Source organism: Lithobates pipiens, unplaced genomic scaffold (assembly GCF_037356315.1).
Source record: "Lithobates pipiens isolate NorthernLeopardFrog02 unplaced genomic scaffold, aLitPip1_a1.2 Scaffold_1, whole genome shotgun sequence".
Lineage (NCBI taxonomy): Eukaryota > Metazoa > Chordata > Amphibia > Anura > Ranidae > Lithobates > Lithobates pipiens.
In genome coordinates, this window is record NW_027507685.1 from 27123712 (window position 1) to 27146210 (window position 22499).

Sequence of the window (22499 nt, forward strand, 5' to 3'; positions counted from 1 at the left end):
TCCCCTTATAGCTGCTCAGAAACATACGCCTCTTCCTGTAGGCTTGCCAGACATGATGATGATAATGTGGGACTTATTCCCTACTTTTATTTGCACCTATTAGAGGAACTGTATCAGGGCAGGTGGTGCTTGAGTGCACTGTAAACTGTGGTGCTTGGTGTAACGATATCACGTCTGAGCCAGGATATATTGTAACTAGTTGCCATTTTGTGTGGAAAGCAGCCATGACAGTTTGGCTGACCTTAGAATAAACTTACAGAATAATCTAAACTCCCCCCTCCCTTGTCTTAGGAATTCCAAAAGCTCTTAAAATCTTCAAAGGGAAGAAAGGTTATCTTAGCAGAGAAAACAAGGCTCAAGTTGCCTGGCAGATATTCCGGCCTGTCGTAAAACTGTCACTTTCTCCATGCAGACAACCAACAGATACCCGTCGTAAATACTTCCAACCAGATAGCGTGCAAACAGATTAGTAAAGTGTTGAAACGTTAACATTTTTTATAACTTTCAAAGCCATCATAGCACAGCCATAATATGGATATATTTGGTTTCCTCGGATAATTTCTAACATTTCAAGTCCAAACACCCCTATGTCAGGTCATATGGGAAGCCACTGGGACCCCTTACTACTTCTAGGTAACCCTGAAATGGGAAACCTGTCATGTGTGGACTCGTTTTGAAGCAAATATCATGTTGATCACTAAAATGGATATCTGCAGTCTATAAACAATAGAGAGGCAGAGATATGAATATGTATCATAAAGTGTACCTGGGACAGGGTCATGAGTGTAGACACCTCCCAGCAACCAACCCCTAAACAAGATGACCAGACGATTGGTCACTGGTCGCTGTCAACACCCCCTTTGATTTGACAGAAAAGAGGAGAGGCCAAGGCAATAGGCAGTTCTCCTTTTTACCATCCAAGAAAGAACATCTGCCAAGTTGAGAACCGATTACCTTTGCTCATCAATTGAACTCTGATCAACTCTTGGACATTAACTGCAAGTATACTTCCTTCCCACTTCTACCTTATTTCTTTGTGGCTGTATATTGTCTTTATTTTTTGAAACATCCTTTTTCTGTAAATGTTTTATTCGCACCAACCTTGACCTTTTCATAATAAATCCTTATGTTGAAAAGTGTTAACCTTGTCTTTAAAGCTCTTGATGCAAACTATAAACGAACCTGTCTCTTAAAAGGGCGCTACTGTAATAGAGTAAGGCACTGAGCAGACCTGTCTGTGGTGGCAGTGTGTGTTGCAGGCGCTTATTCTAAACTTATAATTGGTGTTGCTTAAATTACGAGTCCCCCCGGCTCTGTCTGTTAAACGGGGGTGGTGGCAGTTAAAGGGTTAATTGTGTAATTAGCCCAGTGACAATCGCTCTCAGGCTGCCTGCACCTAGATTGTGGTCCCGCAAGCTGGAAAATCTTTGTGCTGGGTGCAGCTGAGTGTGGCATTGTTACGTAAGTGACAGCGTGGTGTGAGGTTGGCCGGTCCATTGTCGCCAGTTAGCGAGGAGGGCAGGGATCTGACACCAGCGTTCGTCACATATTGGCTGGCAGCGTAGCGGGATAGTTTCGCATTAAGAGCATTCAGTGCATTGTTAGGAATTAGCTCTGCACTGAAGGATTGTAACCTTTGTGGAAACAGTCCTTAGAGACAAGCTGGTGCACATTATTTTTTTTGTTTACTTTTTTTTTAAAAAGAGATATACAGCAACAGCTCCTTTCTACACCTTCTTCCTATATCTGCTTTCTGTTCTATCTTTTCTGCTTGCAACATGTCTGGGGTATCAGCATATAAAAAGATGAGCAAAAATGAACTGACTGCTGAGTGCACAGAAAGAGGAATTGATGTCGGTGGCAAAAACCGTGATGGCTTGATACATGCCCTACATGAGTTTGATATCCGTGCAGAACAGAACCTGGGGGAAACTGGACCAGAAAGGGTTTCCGCTACTCCAGAGCCCAGTGGTTCAGAGGCGGCCTCACCAGATGGGCATGCAGAGACTGACACTGGACTACCACGGATTGTTACCTCCAAGTCATCGCCAGAGCAGGCCAGCATCAGATTGCCTGGAACCAGAATAGACTGTCCTCAAATGCAGGAAACACTACAACACCTCAGGGAGACGGATCCTGTGGCGTACCTGCAGTTTCTCGAGCGCCAGGCTGAGAGAGAGGAACGCAGGGCTGAGAGAGAGGCTGCGGAACGCCGGTCTGAGAGAGAGGCTGATCGTCGGCACGAACTGGAGATGGCTAGGCTCCAGCAGCAGCGACAGGTTCAGAACCTCGGATCCCTAGAGCACAGGGATGACTCTCTGCCAGTGACCCCGGCAGCCAAATTTCCAGTTATGGAAAAGGACAGTGACATTGACGTGTATCTACTGTCGTTTGAAAAAACTTGCCGTCAGTACCATCTGCCCCCAGCACAATGGGCCCGGTACCTGACGCCAGGGCTACGAGGCAAGGCCCTGGATGCTTATGTAGAACTGTCAGAAGAGCAAGGAGGTGATTATGAGGCCCTAAAGGCTGCAATCATCCAAAAGTTTCAGCTAACCCCGGAAGTGTACCGGAAGCGTTTTAGGTCCTTGCAAAAGGGGCCTGGGGACTCATACCTGGATGTGGTAAGTCGCTTACGCACCACATTCCGGCAGTGGACTAAAGGCTTGAAAGCCGATTCTTTTGAGTCCTTGGAAGATCTTATGATTGAAGATCAACTTTTGCACATCTGTCCTACAGACGTCAGACAGTTTGTGCTGGAGCGAAAGCCAACCTCTGCCAAAGCAGCAGCAGAACTGGCAGATACCTATATCCACTCTCGGGTATCTGACCATCGCAAGGCTCCTCCAAATGGCTGGAAAGGAGGGAAATCACACATGGCAACCCCTCCTCTACCTACCAACCAAGTTCCTCAGCGGTCGGAACCTGCAGCTCCTGGAGCCCAAGCCTTTGTGACTGACAACCGCAAATGCTATAACTGTGGGAAAGGCGGACATCTCCGGACACAGTGCCCTGAGCAGAAGAAGACGACAACCCCTGGCCATCCGGCCAGCAACCCTTCTGCTGTGCTGCTCGTCGGTGGAAAACCTCCAGGAACCAATGTCAACTTGCAGCCAGTCATTGTAGGCCAACGAACTGTAACAGGCTTTCGTGACACTGGAGCCGAAGTCACTTTGGTCAGACCAGAGGTGATAGAAGAAACAGACATCATCCCAGAGAAGTACCTTTCCCTGACTGGAGTTGGGGGAACCTGTTCCCATGTACCTCGTGCCTATGTTTTCCTGGATTGGGGTGCCGGAAGTGGGATGAGAGAGGTGGGTGTCTCTGAGGAGATCCCCACTGCTGTGTTGTTGGGTTCTGATTTAGGTACCCTTGTTTCTTACTATGCCCCTGCTAAGAGCACCCAGGATGCTCCCACGGAACCTTCTGGACCTACCAAGGTACTGTTTACAGATGTTGGGGTAATATCTGGGCAACCTGTGGATGGACAGAGGGAGGGGGAGGGTGGAGTTGAAGTGCAAGGTCCTCCTTCAGAGTCAGGAGAGGAGACCCCCTTGCTAGTGAAGGTACCTGATGTATGTTCCAATGTTGCTGAACTGATAAAGGTTAAATGTGATGATGATGACAATGATGACAATGATGACGATAATGATGATGATGATGATGATGATGTATTGCCAGTCTTGGTGGTCACTCGCAGTGCTGCAAAGGCAGCCGAGGTGCAGGCACTGATCGCAGAACAGCAGGAGGAGGTCTCGGGGCCCTCTCCCTGTTCTGACCCAGTGGACTCCACCTCTGTTGAGCCTCAGCAGCCGTCCTCGTTTGCCACAGGACCGCTGGCTGAGAGTTGTGGTCCTGCCTTTGAAACAGCACTGCAGACAGACCAAACACTAGCACAGCTCAGAAGTCTAGCTGATCGCCCCCCTGCAGAGAATGACAAACAAAAGGTCTACTGGGACAAAGGGAAACTGTATAGAGAAAGTTTGCTTGCAGAGGGGAATGAGGCTGACATAGGTGACAGACAGCTAGTGGTACCCAGTCAATTTAGGGGACCGCTGCTAAAAGTGGCCCATGAGATTCCTCTTGCAGGGCACTTGGGGATCACTAAGACCCGAGGGCGGTTGGGACATAACTTTTATTGGCCCAGGATGCTTGCTGACATAGCTGACTACTGTCGGTCCTGTGTTACCTGCCAGCGAGTTGGCAAGGTAGGGGATGTCCACAAGGCTCCACTAAAACCTTTGCCTGTGATTGATGAACCTTTTAAGAGGGTGGCAGTGGATATCGTTGGGCCTTTGGCCATCCCTAGCAGTTCAGGCAAACGTTATATCCTTACAGTTGTCAACTATGCCACGCGTTATCCAGAGGCGGTGGTTCTCTCCTGCCTCCGGACAGACAAGGTCGCTGATGCTCTGCTGGGAATCTTCACAAGAGTGGAATTCCCAGCCAAGCTCATTAGCGATCAAGGCCCTCAGTTTGTGTCTGACTTGATGCAAGCTCTCTGTCAGAAAATACAGATGACGCATATCAGGGCCAGTCCTTATCACCCACGAACCAACGGCTTGTGCGAGAGCTTCAATGGCCCTTTAAAACAAATGTTGCGCACCTTTGTGCACTCTCAGGGCAAGGACTGGAAACGATATCCGCCTCATCTGCTGTTTGCTTACAGAGAGGTGCCTCAGAAGTCCACAGGCTTTTTGCCATTTGAACTTCTGTACGGACGGAGGGTAAGAGAGCCCCTGAATCTAATCTGTGAGACCTGGGAGGGCAAGATTGCAGACCCAGAGGTCTCTGTTGTAGATTACGTCCTAAAGTTCAGGGATAAAATGGAGACGCTGCTGGAAATTGTGCAGGAAGAACACCTGGTGCACCTGTCACAGGTCCTGGACCAACTGACAGCTGCCAATCTGACCATCAAACCCAGTAAGTGTCAGATTGCCATGACCGATGTGCAGTACTTGGGACACCGGGTGGGAGGGGGCACCCTGAAACCCGAGACCGGGAAGGTTGATGCCATCCTGGCATGGCCTACCCCCCAAACCAAAAAGCAGGTTATGTCTTTCTTGGGGACCGCTGGCTACTATAGGAAGTTTGTATGTAACTATAGTAGCCTGGCTAAACCTCTGACTGACCTAACCAAAAAGAAACTGCCCAAGGTGGTGTCTTGGACACCAGAATGTGAGCAGGCATTTCAGGCCTTGAAGGAGGCGCTGGCCCGTGCTCCTGTGCTACAGGCTCCAGACTTCACCCGCCGTTTCCTAGTGCAGACTGATGCCTCTGCCTATGGATTGGGTGCAGTCCTGAGCCAGGTGGATGATGCCGGAGAGGAGCATCCCATCCTCTACCTGAGCCGAAAGCTGCTTCCCAGGGAAGTAGCATACGCCACGATTGAAAAGGAGTGTCTTGCGATCGTGTGGGCTCTCCAGAAGTTACAAACGTACCTTTATGGACGGCACTTCACTGTGATCACAGATCACAATCCCTTGAGCTGGCTAAATCGTGTGGCTGGGGAGAATGGCAAACTACTTCGGTGGAGCTTAATTCTTCAGCAATACGATTTCACCATCCAGCATAAGAAAGGCAGCACCCATGGCAATGCTGATGGGCTGTCGCGACAAGCCGAGCCTGCAAGAGTCGGTTGCGTCAGGAGGGAAATTGTAGTTCCCTCCCATGCAACCACCTAAGGAGGGAGGTGTAACGATATCACGTCTGAGCCAGGATATATTGTAACTAGTTGCCATTTTGTGTGGAAAGCAGCCATGACAGTTTGGCTGACCTTAGAATAAACTTACAGAATAATCTAAACTCCCCCCTCCCTTGTCTTAGGAATTCCAAAAGCTCTTAAAATCTTCAAAGGGAAGAAAGGTTATCTTAGCAGAGAAAACAAGGCTCAAGTTGCCTGGCAGATATTCCGGCCTGTCGTAAAACTGTCACTTTCTCCATGCAGACAACCAACAGATACCCGTCGTAAATACTTCCAACCAGATAGCGTGCAAACAGATTAGTAAAGTGTTGAAACGTTAACATTTTTTATAACTTTCAAAGCCATCATAGCACAGCCATAATATGGATATATTTGGTTTCCTCGGATAATTTCTAACATTTCAAGTCCAAACACCCCTATGTCAGGTCATATGGGAAGCCACTGGGACCCCTTACTACTTCTAGGTAACCCTGAAATGGGAAACCTGTCATGTGTGGACTCGTTTTGAAGCAAATATCATGTTGATCACTAAAATGGATATCTGCAGTCTATAAACAATAGAGAGGCAGAGATATGAATATGTATCATAAAGTGTACCTGGGACAGGGTCATGAGTGTAGACACCTCCCAGCAACCAACCCCTAAACAAGATGACCAGACGATTGGTCACTGGTCGCTGTCAACACCCCCTTTGATTTGACAGAAAAGAGGAGAGGCCAAGGCAATAGGCAGTTCTCCTTTTTACCATCCAAGAAAGAACATCTGCCAAGTTGAGAACCGATTACCTTTGCTCATCAATTGAACTCTGATCAACTCTTGGACATTAACTGCAAGTATACTTCCTTCCCACTTCTACCTTATTTCTTTGTGGCTGTATATTGTCTTTATTTTTTGAAACATCCTTTTTCTGTAAATGTTTTATTCGCACCAACCTTGACCTTTTCATAATAAATCCTTATGTTGAAAAGTGTTAACCTTGTCTTTAAAGCTCTTGATGCAAACTATAAACGAACCTGTCTCTTAAAAGGGCGCTACTGTAATAGAGTAAGGCACTGAGCAGACCTGTCTGTGGTGGCAGTGTGTGTTGCAGGCGCTTATTCTAAACTTATAATTGGTGTTGCTTAAATTACGAGTCCCCCCGGCTCTGTCTGTTAAACGGGGGTGGTGGCAGTTAAAGGGTTAATTGTGTAATTAGCCCAGTGACAATCGCTCTCAGGCTGCCTGCACCTAGATTGTGGTCCCGCAAGCTGGAAAATCTTTGTGCTGGGTGCAGCTGAGTGTGGCATTGTTACGTAAGTGACAGCGTGGTGTGAGGTTGGCCGGTCCATTGTCGCCAGTTAGCGAGGAGGGCAGGGATCTGACACCAGCGTTCGTCACACTTGGGTGCATTGTAAATGGTGGTGCTTGGGAGCACTATAAACTGTGGTACTCTGGAGGACTAAACAGCATCTCAATAATCTGCCGTGCTCCGCTGCAAACAAAAAGCACCTGTTGTGGTGACTCCAACAGATTCAAGCTGCTGTTGTTGCTGCCAGCCACATAAAAATAAATTACTACATAAGTAAATAAATAAATACCCTAAGAGCCCGTTCACACTGAGGCAGCACGACTTGCAGCGCGACTGCCTCAGGCGACCGGGATCCGACTTTAGCGGCGGCTTGTAAAATTACTTCTGTATAGAAGTCAATGCAAGTCGCCCCAAAAGTCGTACAGGAACCTTTTTCTAAGTCGGAGCGACTTGAGTCGCTCCGATTAGAACGGTGCCATTGCACAGAGTGGGACGCGACTTGTCAGGCGGCTTAGTCGCCTGACGGGTCGCCCCTTTGTGAATCGACCCTAACAAAATAAAGTACAAAGTGTACCTTCTCGTTAATAAACCTTCTGATCAGTGTATCAAAGCATAAAACAATCCCTAGTTATTGACAATAAACAAATGAATAATACATGAATATTCAAACACAACCACTCACTCACTAGCTGTTATTGACTCCCAGTGATAGGAGTAATGTGCGCTCAATAAATATCCAGGGTATCCTGGTCTTTGTTGTCCTCCTCACTGGTTCTGCTCCTCTGTGTTTAGGACACTAATTTACACATGTACATGTGTAGAGAAGATGGCGAGAGAAATCCACATAGGGTAATTCCATTCATTGATAAAATGAATTGAGTTAAAACATATCCACCACATTTACATACAGAATTGTACAAGCAAAGAAAAAAAAACTGGAAGTCAACCGGAAAATCCTAGTAAAAAAACTAAAATTAAATAAACAAAAAAACAAAAATAAAAATAAAATAAAACTACTATTAAAGAACAGAAAAAAGAAACACCCCAATTAATTAAAATGTGGGATGGACAGCACAAACACACACACATACACACAAAAGTTGTCCTAAAAAGGAATTCTGGGTCTTTGCAAATCACAGTGAATGCAGGGCTTACAACACACACTCCTCTCCCTAGGAGGTCAGGTGCAAGACTTTAGCCAGTGATGGCTTTGATAATGCATTAAAGGATGTTCTGCAGAGAAATTTCTGCTGTGAACATCCCAAAAGTGCATGCTTCTTAGTTTTTGGACCAAGCAGTCAGCTCAGCTCTACTGACAAGCAACATTTTGCTTTTGAGCAGATGATATGGATTTGGGTCATAGACAGCATATTTAAATGCTCTTTTGTCCAAAACAGTAAAATATCTGCAGACAAACTTGTCTGCAAAAATTGACAAATTGAGCTACTGTATATATATTTTCTATTAACCTGTTTGGTTTCTAAATCTGTTTCAATAGTCATACAAAGTAAGTTTTAGCATGATTTGTTCTGAGTGTTCTGTATTAATCAGATTTCTGTATTTTGTTTAGGACAATATACAGTAAAACCTTGGATTGCAAGCATAATTCGTTCTGGAAGCATGCTTGTAATCCAAAGCACTTGTATATCAAATCAAATTCCCCATAAGAAATAATCGAAACTGAAATGATTAGTTCCACAAGCATTTGTTCATAGGTCCTTCAGTTTATAGTCAATATAAAAAGATTATAGAAATGTGATGGGTTGTGTAACCATAAAATATCCATCCACAAATGTAAGCCTCTGCAAGGGGATTACTTAGAAGAAAAAGAGAAAAGAGAAGAGAGGCACCTCTAAGTGTAGCAATATATTGCTTGTATATCAAGACATTTCTTGTATATCAAGTCAAAAGTTCTTGTCTGGCAAAATGCTCTCAAAGTTTTACTGTATACATAATATATAGGTCACAATTAAAACAGATAAATATAAGGTTTTAATGCATAGATGTTTACTTTTTATTGTTTATCATGCCAATGGTTTGTAATTTTTACCAACCACTCCCCACCATTTAGGAGGCTAAAGATGGAGAAGAGACATAGGATGCCGAATTGCAGAAACAAAAAGTTGAATTATATCACCTGTGTCTGGCTGTACAGAATGGGAAATTCATGTATATAACAAGAAAGGTAAAACAGTAGGCAAAACGCACGTTAGCTGTGTATTTAGCTGTTTGTCTGGAGTTTTGCTTTAAAGTCACTTTCATATATGTAGATGATGAAAACTTTACCACATATCCTCTATGCCAGGAGTATTGAATTTAAAATCATCGAGGTCCGGTCAGTAAAATTTTCTTCCAGAAGAGGTCCAAATCTCATGTCGGCACCTGTGGTGCATTTTTGTGTGCGTCAGACCGTATGTTGCTGCAGCACCATGCTGCTTGGTGCTGCACGATTTTGAAAAAAGGGTCAGGGACTTCTTTCTTTTTTCTCTTGTGGGTTGTGCAGCCAATTAAAAGGAATGGGCTGACCTACCTATGATATGTGCACCAAATGCACATGCACAGATCTGAACCCGTTCTTACATCAGTCCCCACTGCACATCAAAGTCCCCACCCCCTTCACATCAAGATCCCCTCTTGATGAGGATCCTTAGCTCCCCCTTTACAACAACCCCCTCCACCCCTTTCACAGTAGAGTTCTCACAATTCCTTGACATCAACCCCCCAACAGTATTGTCCTCTGCCCCTATTTACATGATCCCCTCACATTACTGTCCTCAGTCCTCAGCCACCCCACATTACAATTCTCAGCCCTTCACATTACTGTCCTCATTGCCCCCCACATTACTGTTCTCCACCCCCCACATCACAGTCTTCAGCTCCCATGCATTACTGTCCTCTACTGTCCCACATTACAGACCTCAGCCAACCCCACTTTAATGTCCTCAGCCCCCCACATTACAGTCCACAGATCCCCTATATCAAAATCCTTAGCCACTCCACTTCAATGTCCTTAGCCCCCCATATATCATTCCTCCGCCCCCCCACTTTAATGTTTTCCAGACCCCCACATATCACAGCACCCCAATTTATTGTCCTCAGACCCCCCACCACATGTCACAGTCTTCAGCCCCTCCCCACTTTAATATCCTCAGACCCTCTCATATCACAGTCCTCAGCCACCCCACTTTAACCGCTTCAGTCCTGGAAGATTTCACCCCCTTCCTGACCAGAACTTTTTGCGATTTGGCACTGCGTCGATTTAACTGACAATTGCGAGGTTGTGCGACTCTGCACCCAAACAAAATTGACGTCCTTTTTTTCCCACCAATAGAGCTTTCTTTTGGTGGTATTCGATCACTTCTGCAGTTTTTATTTTTTACACTATAAACAAAAAAACAGCAACAATTTTGAAAAAAAAAAAACACATAATTTTTTTACTCAGTTTAGGCCAATATGTATTCTTCTACATATTTTTGGTTAAAAAAAAATCGCAATACGCGTATATCGGTTGGTTTGCGTAAAAGTTATAGCGACTACAAAATAGGGGATAGTTTTATGGCATTTTTATTTTTAATTTATTTTTATTAGTAATGGCGGCGATCTGCGATTTTTATCAGGACTGCGACATTATGGCGGACACATTGGACAATTTTGACACTATTTTGGGACCATTATCATTTATACAGCAATCAGTGCTATAAAAATGCTCTAATTACGGTGTATATGACACTGGCAGTGAAGGGGTTAATCACTAGGGGGCGATGAAGGGGTTAAGTGCGTCCTAGGGAGTGATTCTAACTGTCCGCCAGTCCCCTGGGCACGGTCACGCTGCAGGTCTCCCTGCTATCCCCGGCTCTTAAAGGGGGACTTATAGGTACGCCCATTTGCACACTGCTGCCATTGTGCCGATGTATATCGGAGGCCGGCAAGTAGTTAATGTCATCAGCCCCCCACATACCACAGTCTTCAGTCACCTAATTTTAATGTCCTCATCCCCCACACCGCAGTTCTCAGCCCTACCCCACATCACAGTCCTCAGCTCCCCCCACTTTAATGTCCTCAGCCCCCCCACATTACAGTCCTCAGGTCCTCCACATTACAGTCCTCAGCTCCCCTCCACATTAATGGTGCATGCAGGTAAGGAGGAGTGGATGGCAGTGGCAGGGTACTCCAGAACAGCAGGTAAGTATTAACTTTTTTATTTTAACCAGTTCCCACCTAGCCTGTAGCAGATTAATGACCGGGTGGGACACTCCCCCTTCTGGGTAGATGTTATATGATGTTCTCCCAGTCATACCACTCATGGACACTGCTGGGGGAGCTTAGAACGGTGATCGGTGGTGGGTCATGTCCCTCGGACACAGCGCATCACCAGTCAGGGTAAAGAGCCAATTACGTTCATCAGTGCCACTTTATCAGTGCAGCCTCATCAGTGCATCTTCATTGTTGCACATCAGTGCCACCTCATTAGTGGCCATCAGTGCAGCTTTGTCAGTGAAACCCCATCAGTGCCCATAAGTTCACATCAGTGTAGCCTCATCAGTGCTCATCAGTGAAGCATCATCAGTAGTCATCAGTGCAGCCTCAACAGTGACCATCAATGCAGCCCCATCAGTGCAGTCTCATCAGCACACGTCAGTGCCCATTAGTGCCGCCTCACCAGTGCCCATTAGTGCAGCCTCACCATTGCCCATTAGTGCAGCCTCACCAGAGATACAAAAAACACAGTCACTTCCAGTGCTAATATCCAAAGTGTGGAGTAACAGATGTCAAACAAAATGGTGGTGTGAAATGTAAATGTGGTATCCAAAACTGGGTGGATGCTGTCTTCTTCAGATGGGGTAATCTGAAAGGAACTACAAGAAAAACTAGGCCTAGCTCTCAGGAAGGGGGTGCGCCCCCGAAACACGTAAGCTGTACCCCATGTTCTGTGCATGTTCATGCATTGTTTGTATGGCCTTTTGTCAGTTGCATTTTGTGAGTACCCACTTTTATATAAAACATTTTTATTATTAAATTATCTTTGCTAATGCACTAGGTGTGGCTTATCAGTGCAGCCTCATTAAAGCACATAATTGAAGAAGAAAAATTACTTATTTGCAAAATGTTATAACTAAGAACATTTTTTTAAAACAATTTTCAGTCTTTTTTCGTTTGTTTAGCTAAAAATAAAAAACCCAGTGGTGATTAAATACCACTAAAGGAAAGCACTGTCTCAAAAAAAAAAGAAAAGAAAAAAGACCAATTTTATATGGGTATAGTGTTATATGACTGTGCAATTGTCATTCAAAGTGCGATAGCACTGAAAAATGAAAATTGGCCTGGGCAGAAGAGGGGTAAAAGCGCCCAGTAGGCAAGTGGTTAACTAAAAAAAAAGGATTTACAATCTCTTTTTCATTTTGTGTAGCTGATAATATAATAACAATAACCATCTCGCTGTTTATTATGAGCAACGCTACTACATTTTCCTTTTCTATAGGCTGTCAATTTTACATTCTTTTATTAGGCGGGACTAACATTGGCACTGCAAAGGTAAACCTAGAAAGGCTTGAGAATAGCTTGAGTAGACTGCTTAGATTTGACTCTGTCCACAGCATACATTGGCCCTAAAAGAAATAGTGTTGTTAACAAACAAATTGCTGTTTTTACAATTTGTCAATTTAATGAGCAAGTGTCCCAGTCTAAATGACCCCTTTGTGAATTTTCTAGTTACTCACTATTAGCTGTGCTATGTGCCAGTACTCTATATTTAACATTGCTTAATGAAAATCAAGACTCTATCGGCGGCCGCTCTTGTCATTGGCATCCTTGTTTTTTAGCTATGATGTATGAGGAGCAAACAGAACAATTCCCATACAGACAGCAGCACGCAGAGTGCAATTTATCTATGTTTGCACCATGCTGAAACTAATCTGAAGTGTCAACTTTGTGCTAGTCTACCCTTGCACAGCACATTAGGCATCTATATATCACACAAGGCAAATGCGGAGATGCTAGGGGAGTTACACTGAAGACCAAATTTATTAATTTATTTTTGGATGTTATTTTCAAAGGCACGGTTGAAATGGAAATAGCCATGGGTTACATCTAAAAAGTTTTGGTGAAATGTGAAGCCATCCATTAAGAATACAACAAAAATGTATTTATAAAGATCAACCAGATATTACTCCAAAGTAATAAACAGATAGGCCTTGCTATTAGCCTCATGCCGCGTACACATGATCGGAATTCCGGCCAGAAAAAGACAGATGAGAGCTTTTCATTGGAAAATGTGACCGTGTGTATGCTCCATCGGAATTTAGCTGTCCGAATTTCCGCCAGCCAAAAATCGATAGCATGTTCTCAATTTTCCCGAAGGAAAAACTTTCCATCGGTAATTCCGATCGTGTGTATGCAATTTCAACACGCCAAAAATCATGCATGCTCAGATTCAACTACGAGACAGAAGCTATTGGCTACTGGCTATTGAACTTCCCTTTTCTATTCCCGTTGTACTTGTTGTACGTCACCGCATTATAAACTATCGGAATTTGATGTGACCGTGTGTAGGCAAGACAGCTTGAGCTGAATTCCGTCGGAATTCCATCGGGAAAGCCATCAGAGCTTTTTCCGACGAGAATTCCGATCGTGTGTATGTGGCATTAGGGCTATGGTGCAAAGACCGAATGGGGCCTAATCACAGCCTATGCTAAAGATGTCAAAGAGCTAGTAACCCTTTATTAAAACACAGTTTAGTTTCTTCCTTTGTGCCCAAAGTAAACATCAGTATTTTTTTTTCATTTTTTTTTTTTTTCGGGAAAACCAAAAGATAATAAAGTCCAGCATTTAGCAATAATATCCAAATTCTTTGAAAGAAAAAAAACAACATACTGAAGAATCCCAAAGCAATTGCCATGACCATTCTTCCCTTTTCTTCTTCTCTTCTTGGGTACTTATGAAAATGTTTTTTCATTCATTAGCTTTTCCACCTTTTCTGTCACCCTATTGTGCCTTTTCCTCTACATTTTATAAAATGATCATTCCTTGTTTTTTTAGGCGACGTCTTTGATTTTCTCTATAATTGATTGTTGACTGTAACCAATGTTTTGTTTCCATTACTGGTCATTTTATTAAATTGTACAACACCAGATATATTTGTCCATTATTGCAAATGAATATAGAATCTACAAAAAATTATACTTCAAGATAAATCAATACATAACGAAAAGTTTTCCTACATAACTGTAATGAAAAAATGTAATTTCTTCCTTCCCTCGACCATTCATTCAATTTATATTATGTGCTACCCTTTCTGTCAATAACAGTAATTGAAAAAAATATTTATAAAAATGCTACTACTGCTACTAGAACTACTACCAGTACTACTACTACTGCTAATAAAAATAATTTAACTGCTTTAAACCAGCAGAACAGTTGTCACAATTGCTTCTATTTGCTCCTATTTTTGTTAGGCTGAACCTCATTCACACACTTGGTATACTTGAGATTACACCTTGAATGTGTTTCTGACTTTTACATCTTATTTTATGAGCTTGTAGCCTCCAACCTGAGCTTGTTATTCCAGATTGCTGTACTTGAATCAGACTTTTAGCCAGGAAGATTTATTACCCAGATAGCTCCTCTGCAAACAAAAACAGATGAAAATCTGATAAACACAGATTTTGATGTATTTGCTGCATTTCTTAACTTCGTGTTGACACCAGAGTACTTAAGACAAAATAAGCGCAAAGTACTGTGATATACTGATATTTTGTCACTTACATTGTTATATATTGCTATTAAATAGATTTCTTTGTAAATAAACTGGGTTATAGCATTTTCCATTTCAAAGCTAATTATGCTTAATTATCTTACAAAATTCAGAAGGTACAGGAAGAGGATTATTTAATTTAATTAAATTTACCCACTTGCCTACTGGGCATTTAAACCCCCTTCTGCCCAGACCAATTTTCAGTTTTCAGTGCTCTCACACTTTGAACGACAATTACTCAGTCACGTAACACTGCAGCTTTCTTTTGGTAGTAATTGGTGGTAATTGCTCACCTCTGGGTTTTTTTTTTTTTTTTTTTTTGCGATAATAATGGAAAAAAATTGAAAAAAGGCATTTTTCTTCGTTTCTGTGATACAATTTAGCAAATTAGTAATTTTTCTTCATACATTTTGGCTACAATTTATACTGTTACATATCTTTGGTAAAAATAACCCAAATTAGTGGATATTTTTTGGTCAGTGGGAAATTTAGAGAGTCTATAAGCTATGGTGCAAATCATAAAAAATTGATCACACCTGATGTACTGGCAGCCTATCTCATTTCTTGAGACCTTAACAAGCCAGGAAAATACAAATGCCCCCAAAATAACCCCTTTTTGGAAAGTAGACATGCCAAGGTATTTAGTAAAATGCATGGTGAGTTTTTTGAAATTGTAATTTTTTCCCACAATTCTTTGAAAAATTAAGTTTTTTTTTCACAAAATTGTCATTGTAAGAGGTTATTTATCTCAAATGACACCCCAAACTACATTCTGCTACTCCTCCTGAGTATGGTGATACCACATGGGACTTTTTTTACAGCCTGGCCACATAGAGACCCAACATACAGGGAGCTCAATCAGGTGTTCTAGGAGCACAAATTACACATCTAACTTGTTGACTACCTATTGCACTTTTGAAGGCTCTGGAGCACCAGGACAATGGAAACACCCACAAAATGACCCAATTTTGGAAAGCTAACACCCCAATGTATAATCTATGAGGCATAATTAGTGTTTTTAACAGTTCATTTTTTTCCAGAAGGTTTTTGAAAATGTGGAAAAAAATGAAAACACATAGCATTTACATAACAAAAATGACACCCCAACATACTCCTCCTGAGTATGGTGATACCACATGTGTGAGACTTTTACGAAGCCTGGCCACATACAGATGCCCAACATTGAAGTAGCACCTTCAGGCATTCTAGGAGCATAAATTACACATCTCATTTCTCACCCACCTATTACACTTTTGAAGACCCAGGACCAGGACAATGGAAACGTCCACAAAATTAACCCATTTGGGAAAGCTATTGCCCCAATGTATATTCTCTGAGGCATTATGAGTCTTTTGAATGGTTCATTATTTTCCAGAAGTTTTTGGAAAATGTGAAGGAAAAAATGAAAACATTTATAAGATATTTCCATTGACTTTTTTTTTACTAAAGACATGTGGCTGAATACATTTTGGCCTAAATGTATGACTAAAATTTAGTTTATTCGATTTTTCTTATAATAAAAAGTAGAAAATATATATATTTTTTTTAATTTTCAGGCTTTTTCCTTTTATATCGTAAAAAATAAATATCGCAGAGGCAATCAAATACCATCAAAAGAAAGCTCTATTTGTGGGAAGAAAAGGGACGCAAATTTCGTTTGGGTACAACATTGCATGATCGCGCAATTACCAGTTAAAACAGTGCAGTGCAAAATTGTAAAAAGACCTCTGGTCCTTAGGCTGACAATTGCTCCGGGGCTTAAGTGGTTAAGGATGTCTGCACAAAGAGATGTTAAACATTATAATATAATTAGACACTGCTTCCTAGATTTTCCTTTACTTTTGTAAAAAGTGTTGTTTTGTTTCATTTGTGAGAATAGCATTTTTCCTGGTGCGTCCATGGCAGCATACCAATTGTTGGTTGCTCCGCCCCCCGACCAACCCACGGGACCACTTTAACTTTATAAATAAAAGAGTTGTTCCCCCCTGCTGGTATTTATTTTCTCTGTCCTCATTCCTGCAGCATCACGATCAGCCCTTCCTCACCGCTTTATGGTGTGACCGTTGCAGGTTCATGCTCTCCTGCAGTATGGAGCCCATTACTTGGGCTTCTAAAGGTGCCAGATAAGTATGGAAGCCCATTTTTCTGTGGATCTTTTTTTGGGCTTGTTAGGGGTTAACAGGAGCTTGTCTTTCTCCTCTATGGTCCCTTATTTGACATATCTCTTATTTATGTACTTTTTTGGCATTATAAAGTTATTTCTACCTCCAGATGGAAAGCAGCATTTCCTGTGTGTCTTCTCCTTGCCTCAGGAGTGTGCGGCCAAAGAGAAGACACCTCTAATAAGGTGTCTTCTCTACCTATCTCTATTTTCCCGACATTATGGAGCCAAGCCAAGGTACTGGGGGGTGATATATATGTGTACATTTGGTATGTTTGTATATATATATATATACATACCACTAGGTAAGGGCTGCAACAGTCAGGTAAGTTTTTTTTTAAAAGAGCACCCGGGCTGGTTAAAACATCTTTTGTTTTTTCTTCAGCCCGCATCATGGATCATCCTGCAGGTCATCCCGCAGAAACTCTCCAGACAGGAGATCAAAGAGTCATAGGAGCTCGGGTCATTCTCACTCATCCTCAGCTAATGCTTCCTACAGTGGTCAGAGATCACCCCGACGTTACTCAAGTAGACATGACTCTCAGCACAGACCTGTGTATCCAGGAGACAAAGCATGTTGGGTGTGTGGAAAACAAGCCCTACCTGATAAATTGGTATGTGGTCAGTGCCTGCTAGAAGCCACAGGGGACAAGCAAGAGTCCATGGAATCAATAAAAAATCTGATTAAGGATTCTATCCGGGAGTTAGCCTTATCCCAAGACCAAATAACCCAACCCTCAGGCGAAACAGCAGTAAACACACTCACAATTCTGAAGATGAAACAGAAGTGGGGGAGGAAAATGCCTCAGCCTTTGACTTCGCTTCAAAATAAACTTTTATTATTGCAGTAAAGGACGCAATCCAATGGGAGGAAGATTCAGAGCCTCCATCTAAAACAAAGAGATATTTTCCACACCTAAAGAAAAAATTATCAGCCTTCTCTTTGGTGGAAGAGATCAAGGAAGTGGTGAAGGATGAATGGCAAAAGTGGACAAAAGGCCCTTAGCTTATAACCGATTTCTCAAATTATACCCGCTCGCAGAGGCAGATGAGCAGCTCTTTGACTCTGTGCCGACTGTGGATACCACAATTACGAGGTTAGCCAGAAATACAACACTATCTTTAGAAGACGCAGCCTTCTTTAAGAATGTCCTTGACCGAAGGATCAATTCAGATCTAAAGAAATCTTATCAGGCAGCAGGAGGGGCATGTAAGCCAGCAGTAGCTCTAACTTCGATCTCAAGGGCTACCAGGGTGCGGTCAGAAAACATTGAGTCAGCCCTCAGACAGGGTGTGGACTCCAAAGAAATCATCAAGGCACTGGATGAACTGAAGTTGGCTTCGGACTTCATGGCAGAAGCAGCCATTGATGTCTTAAAATGTTCCTCCAGACCTATGCTGTACTCCATCACTGCCAGGAGTGCATTATGGCTAAAGTCATGGTCGGCCGACCCAACGTCAAAGCAATCGTGGTGTTGTATTTCATATAATGGGAAAGCTCTGTTTGGCGACAAAATGGATGCAGCAATCACCAGAATCACAGGGGGAAAAGCGGTCTAATTCCCCCGGACAGAAGCAGGAGGAAAAGATTCGCTACCTGTCCAGCTGTCCAGCAGAGAGCGAAAGATTCCAGAACGTACCGCCCAGGTAGGGAGTACAGAAGAGGCTGGGAGGACTCGCAAGCCACTTTTTTGAAGATGGGGAAGTCTAAGACCTCAATGTCCATGGTCGAGAGCAAGAAGTCATTTTGACTCTCTATCCACTCAATTGGAAAAAATTGCGTAGATCAGTGGGCAGTCTCCACTGTCCTTCAAGGGCATTTCTGGAAATTCAGAAGTCGCCCCCCTCCCTTTTCCTTCCAGCCCACCAAAATTCCAATCTCCAAGGAGAAGAGGGAGGTCCTTCTTCAGTATGTACAAATTCTTATGCTTCAATAAGCAGTAGTGCTGGTTATGGACTCGGAGAAACGCTCAGAATTTTATTCCCCAGTCTTTTTGGTCCCCAAGAAGTCGGGCGGCTGGAGGCCCGTATTGGACCTGAAGAGGTTAAACAGAAACATTTGCGTAAAGCATTTCAAAATGGAATCATTAAACACAGTGATTCTATCAGTACAACCAGGGGATTGGATGGTCTCTATAGACCTCCAAGATGCATAACTTCATATACCTATCCAGTAGCAGTTTCAGACATTCCTTCGATTCAAAATAGGCTACTTACATCTCCAATTCCAATGCCTTCCCTTTGGAATCTTAACAGCTACCAGGACCTTCACCAAGGTGCTAGTGGCAATCTTAGCTCCTCTCTGAGAGAAAAGGATTCGGGTGCTACACTATTTAGACAACATCCTGATTCTATACCAGCTCAAAGAGAGCCTAGAAATACATGTGCGATTGGTCCTAGACACGCTGACCAGGTTCGGGTGGCTGATCAATTATTCCAAAAGTCAACTCACACCTACGCAGAAGATGACATATCTGGGTGCATTCTTTAATACTCCAGAGAAAGCGGTTTCACTCCCATCATAGAAAATCCCTGTTCTGATAGGGAAAGTGAAAAAAGTACTAGCGAGCCATTCCATGTCAGCATCAGACTGTTTGAGCCTGCTGGGGTCCCTTTCTTCATGTATACCCATGGTAAAATGTGCCAGGTGGCATCTATGGGACTTCCAGCTGGGTTTGCTGTCTCAATGGAGAAAAACACACATAGAACAGAGGATAATGATCACAACCGCAATGAAGTCCAGTCTCTGGTGGTGGAAAAGACTATCTAACCTTCTGGTTCACTGTTCCCTGGGGCCCATCTCATGGACCATTCTTACGTCAGACGCAAGTCGGTCAGATTGGGGAGAACACTATCAAGACCATTTAGTTCAAGGGAGAGGGCAATTCAATTTGAAGGAAGACGTTTCAAACATCTTGGAACTAAGGGAAGCATGGATGGCAATTTTGCATCTAGCCACCTCCCTCAGAGGCAAATCCATACTACTTCAGATGGACAATAGAGCGGCAGTGGCCTATGTCCAGAACCAAGGGGGAACACACAGCAGGTCCCTATTCAGCGAAGTAACACCCATTCTGATTTGGGCCGAGAGGAATTTGATTAATCTACAGGCATCTTATATCCCAGGGCACGAGAATCAGTTAGCTGACCATCTGTCAAGATCATTCGGCGACAACAATGAATGGTCCCTGATATGCCAGCAATAGTCTTCCTCTGGATATGCCATTAATGGGGCACTCCCCAAATAGACCTTTTTGCCTCCCCACTCAATGCAAAGATGCCTCTATTCTTTTCAAGATCCCTGCCTCTGAGGTCAGCAGGAGTGGATGCCCTAGTCCAGCCATGGAATTTTCAGAAGGGATATGCATTTCCTCCGACCCCTCTGATACTGAGGTTTCTCCAACGTCTGACAACAGAGAAAGTCACAATCTTGGCAGTGATCCCGTATTGGCCCAACAGACCGTGGTTTACGCTCCTAGTCAGGATGGCCCTGTGCAAACCACTTCCCCTTCCATGCATGGACAACCTTCCATCTCAGGACAATTTCTCTCATCCACACCCGGAAATCCAAAGCTTGAGGGCCTGGAAGTTGAGCGGAAGAGGTTGGGCCAGTTAGGATGTTCACATAGTGTTATCCAAACACTACTACAGGCAAGAAAGTCATCCACTAATTCCACCTATTACAGGGTATGGAGAAAATTTACAGAGCTGGCAGAGGTTAACCATTTTGATCCCCTGGAACCTGAAGTCCAGAATATACTTCTCTTCTTCCAAAGTGGTTTGTACTTAGGTTTGGGCCTGAACACACCGAAGATCCAAGTTTCAGCCATTTATGCTCTAACAGATACACGATGGGCATTAAACTCTCTTGTTGAAGAGGCAGTCTTAAGACTGCGACCTCCCAGGAAAATGCTATACCCCAAATGGGACTTAAGACAAGTATTTGGCGCAAATCAAAGATATTAGGTTCCCACTTAAAAAAGTCTATAAAATGACATATGATAGTGAGTGCAGGGAATGCACTACTTTGTCAAGTCCAAAAAAGGAAAATTAAATGTTCTTTAGTTCCTGAGGAGAGGGGCGGGGGGAGGGATGGAGAGGGGGGATGGATCCGCATGCAGGGCTGCCACCTTCAAAGAGCTGAAACTCAAGCTCCTGGATTGCTGCAGATAAATTCTGATTCTGCCTGATGAAAGAGCGCGGTCGTCCGACAATCTCGACCCGCACGCTCAAGAAACGCGTCGCATACCATCTGACGTCACAGCCCGCGCCCTGGTCATCTCTGCCTCCCAAGCCTCGTTCTGAAGACCGCACATCTCGTGTCCACCATAAGACGGCTGCTTCATAAAAAACACCTGTAGTGGACCTCATGTGAGAGGAACAGGAACAACGAGATGACAGATGTGGACCGGATCACTGGCTGACGTCCCATAATCAGATACACCAGATGACCCTCTGTGTTTAATGCTTACTTTTTGCCTACTAAACGTGAGTGCAAAATTTTATGTTTTTACACTGAAAATAAAACCTTTTGAAAAATCTGCACCCAGAGGCGCCCCTCTCTCTCTTTTTTCTCCTTTACCCAAATGGGACTTGACTGTTGTATTAAATATCCTATCAAATCCTCCTTTTGAGTGCACCTTGGAATATATTCTTTGAAGACGGTGTTCCTGATTGCCATCACTTCAGGTCACAGAGTGTCAGAGATCCAAGTTCTAGGATCACAAGAACCCTACATCACCCTTTTCCCAGACAGGGTGGTTTTGCAGCCTATTCATCATTCATTCCTAAAGTGCCTTCAATCTACCATCTCAACCAGGAATGGTTTCTTCTAGCATTCGGGGGTGACCCAGCCTCCTCAAGACTACACAAGTTAGATATAGCTAGGTCTCTTAGGCACTATTTAAGTTTAACACAATAGTTCCATGAAGATCAACGACTGTTTATCATCCCCAAAGGTGCCAAAAAAGTGATGGCAGCATTCAAGATGACCTTGGCAAGCTGGATTGTGAAGTTAATCTAAAAAGCATATCGGGCTAGTGGTCTTCTAATTCCAGATGTGGTCAATGCGCATTCAACGCGAGGAATGTCCTCCTCTTGGGCAGCCTTGGCATGGGTCTCCCCTGAGACAATTTGCCGAGCGGCTAGTTGGTCATCCTTCAACACTTCCATGTCGAACTATAGTGTAGACCCGGCTGTTCTTACTTCCCGTGAATTTGGGGAAAAGACCTTGCAGTTAGCTGTACTGTAGTTTTCATAAAAAATTCTTATTGCAGTACCCTCCTTGTAAGCGGGTTATTTACCATTGGTATGTTTCCATGGAGGCACCAGGAAAACGGAAAATTGAATACTTACCTTAATTTTCCTTTCCTGGTGCCTACCTATGGCAGCATACACCCTCCCTTCAATAATCCTTAATGTTCTGAGGTCTAGTTACAAGAATATCGGCAGGGGGGAACAACTTTTTTATTTATAGAGTTAAAGTGGTCCTGTGGGTTGGTCGGGGGTGGGGCAGCCAACCATTGGTATGCTGCCATGGGTAGACACCAGGAAAGGAAAATTACGGAAAGGTAAGTATTCAATTTTACATTAACAG

General features: G+C 43.5%; 1 protein-coding gene across 1 annotated transcript; it reads left to right on the plus strand.

Moving 5' to 3' along the window:
• The first annotated feature begins 1506 nt into the window (after positions 1-1506).
• LOC143987129 (uncharacterized) lies at positions 1507-18463 on the plus strand. The gene is made up of 3 exons (XM_077485678.1): positions 1507-3852; positions 4279-4923; positions 17946-18463. The coding sequence occupies exons 1-3, from the start codon at positions 1779-1781 to the stop codon at positions 18461-18463; spliced, it is 3237 nt and encodes a 1078-aa protein (XP_077341804.1). The 5' UTR covers positions 1507-1778.
• The last annotated feature ends 4036 nt before the right edge of the window (positions 18464-22499 follow it).

Coding starts and splice junctions, on each gene's coding strand:
- LOC143987129 (XM_077485678.1), top strand. CDS start 1,779: ATGTCTGGGGTATCAGCATATAAAAAGATGAGCAAAAATGAACTGACT. Junction 3,853..4,278: donor ACCGCTGGCTGAGAGTTGTG/GTCCTGCCTTTG, acceptor AGAGGGTGGCAG/TGGATATCGTTGGGCCTTTG. Junction 4,924..17,945: donor CAATCTGACCATCAAACCCA/GTAAGTGTCAGA, acceptor ACCCGCTCGCAG/AGGCAGATGAGCAGCTCTTT.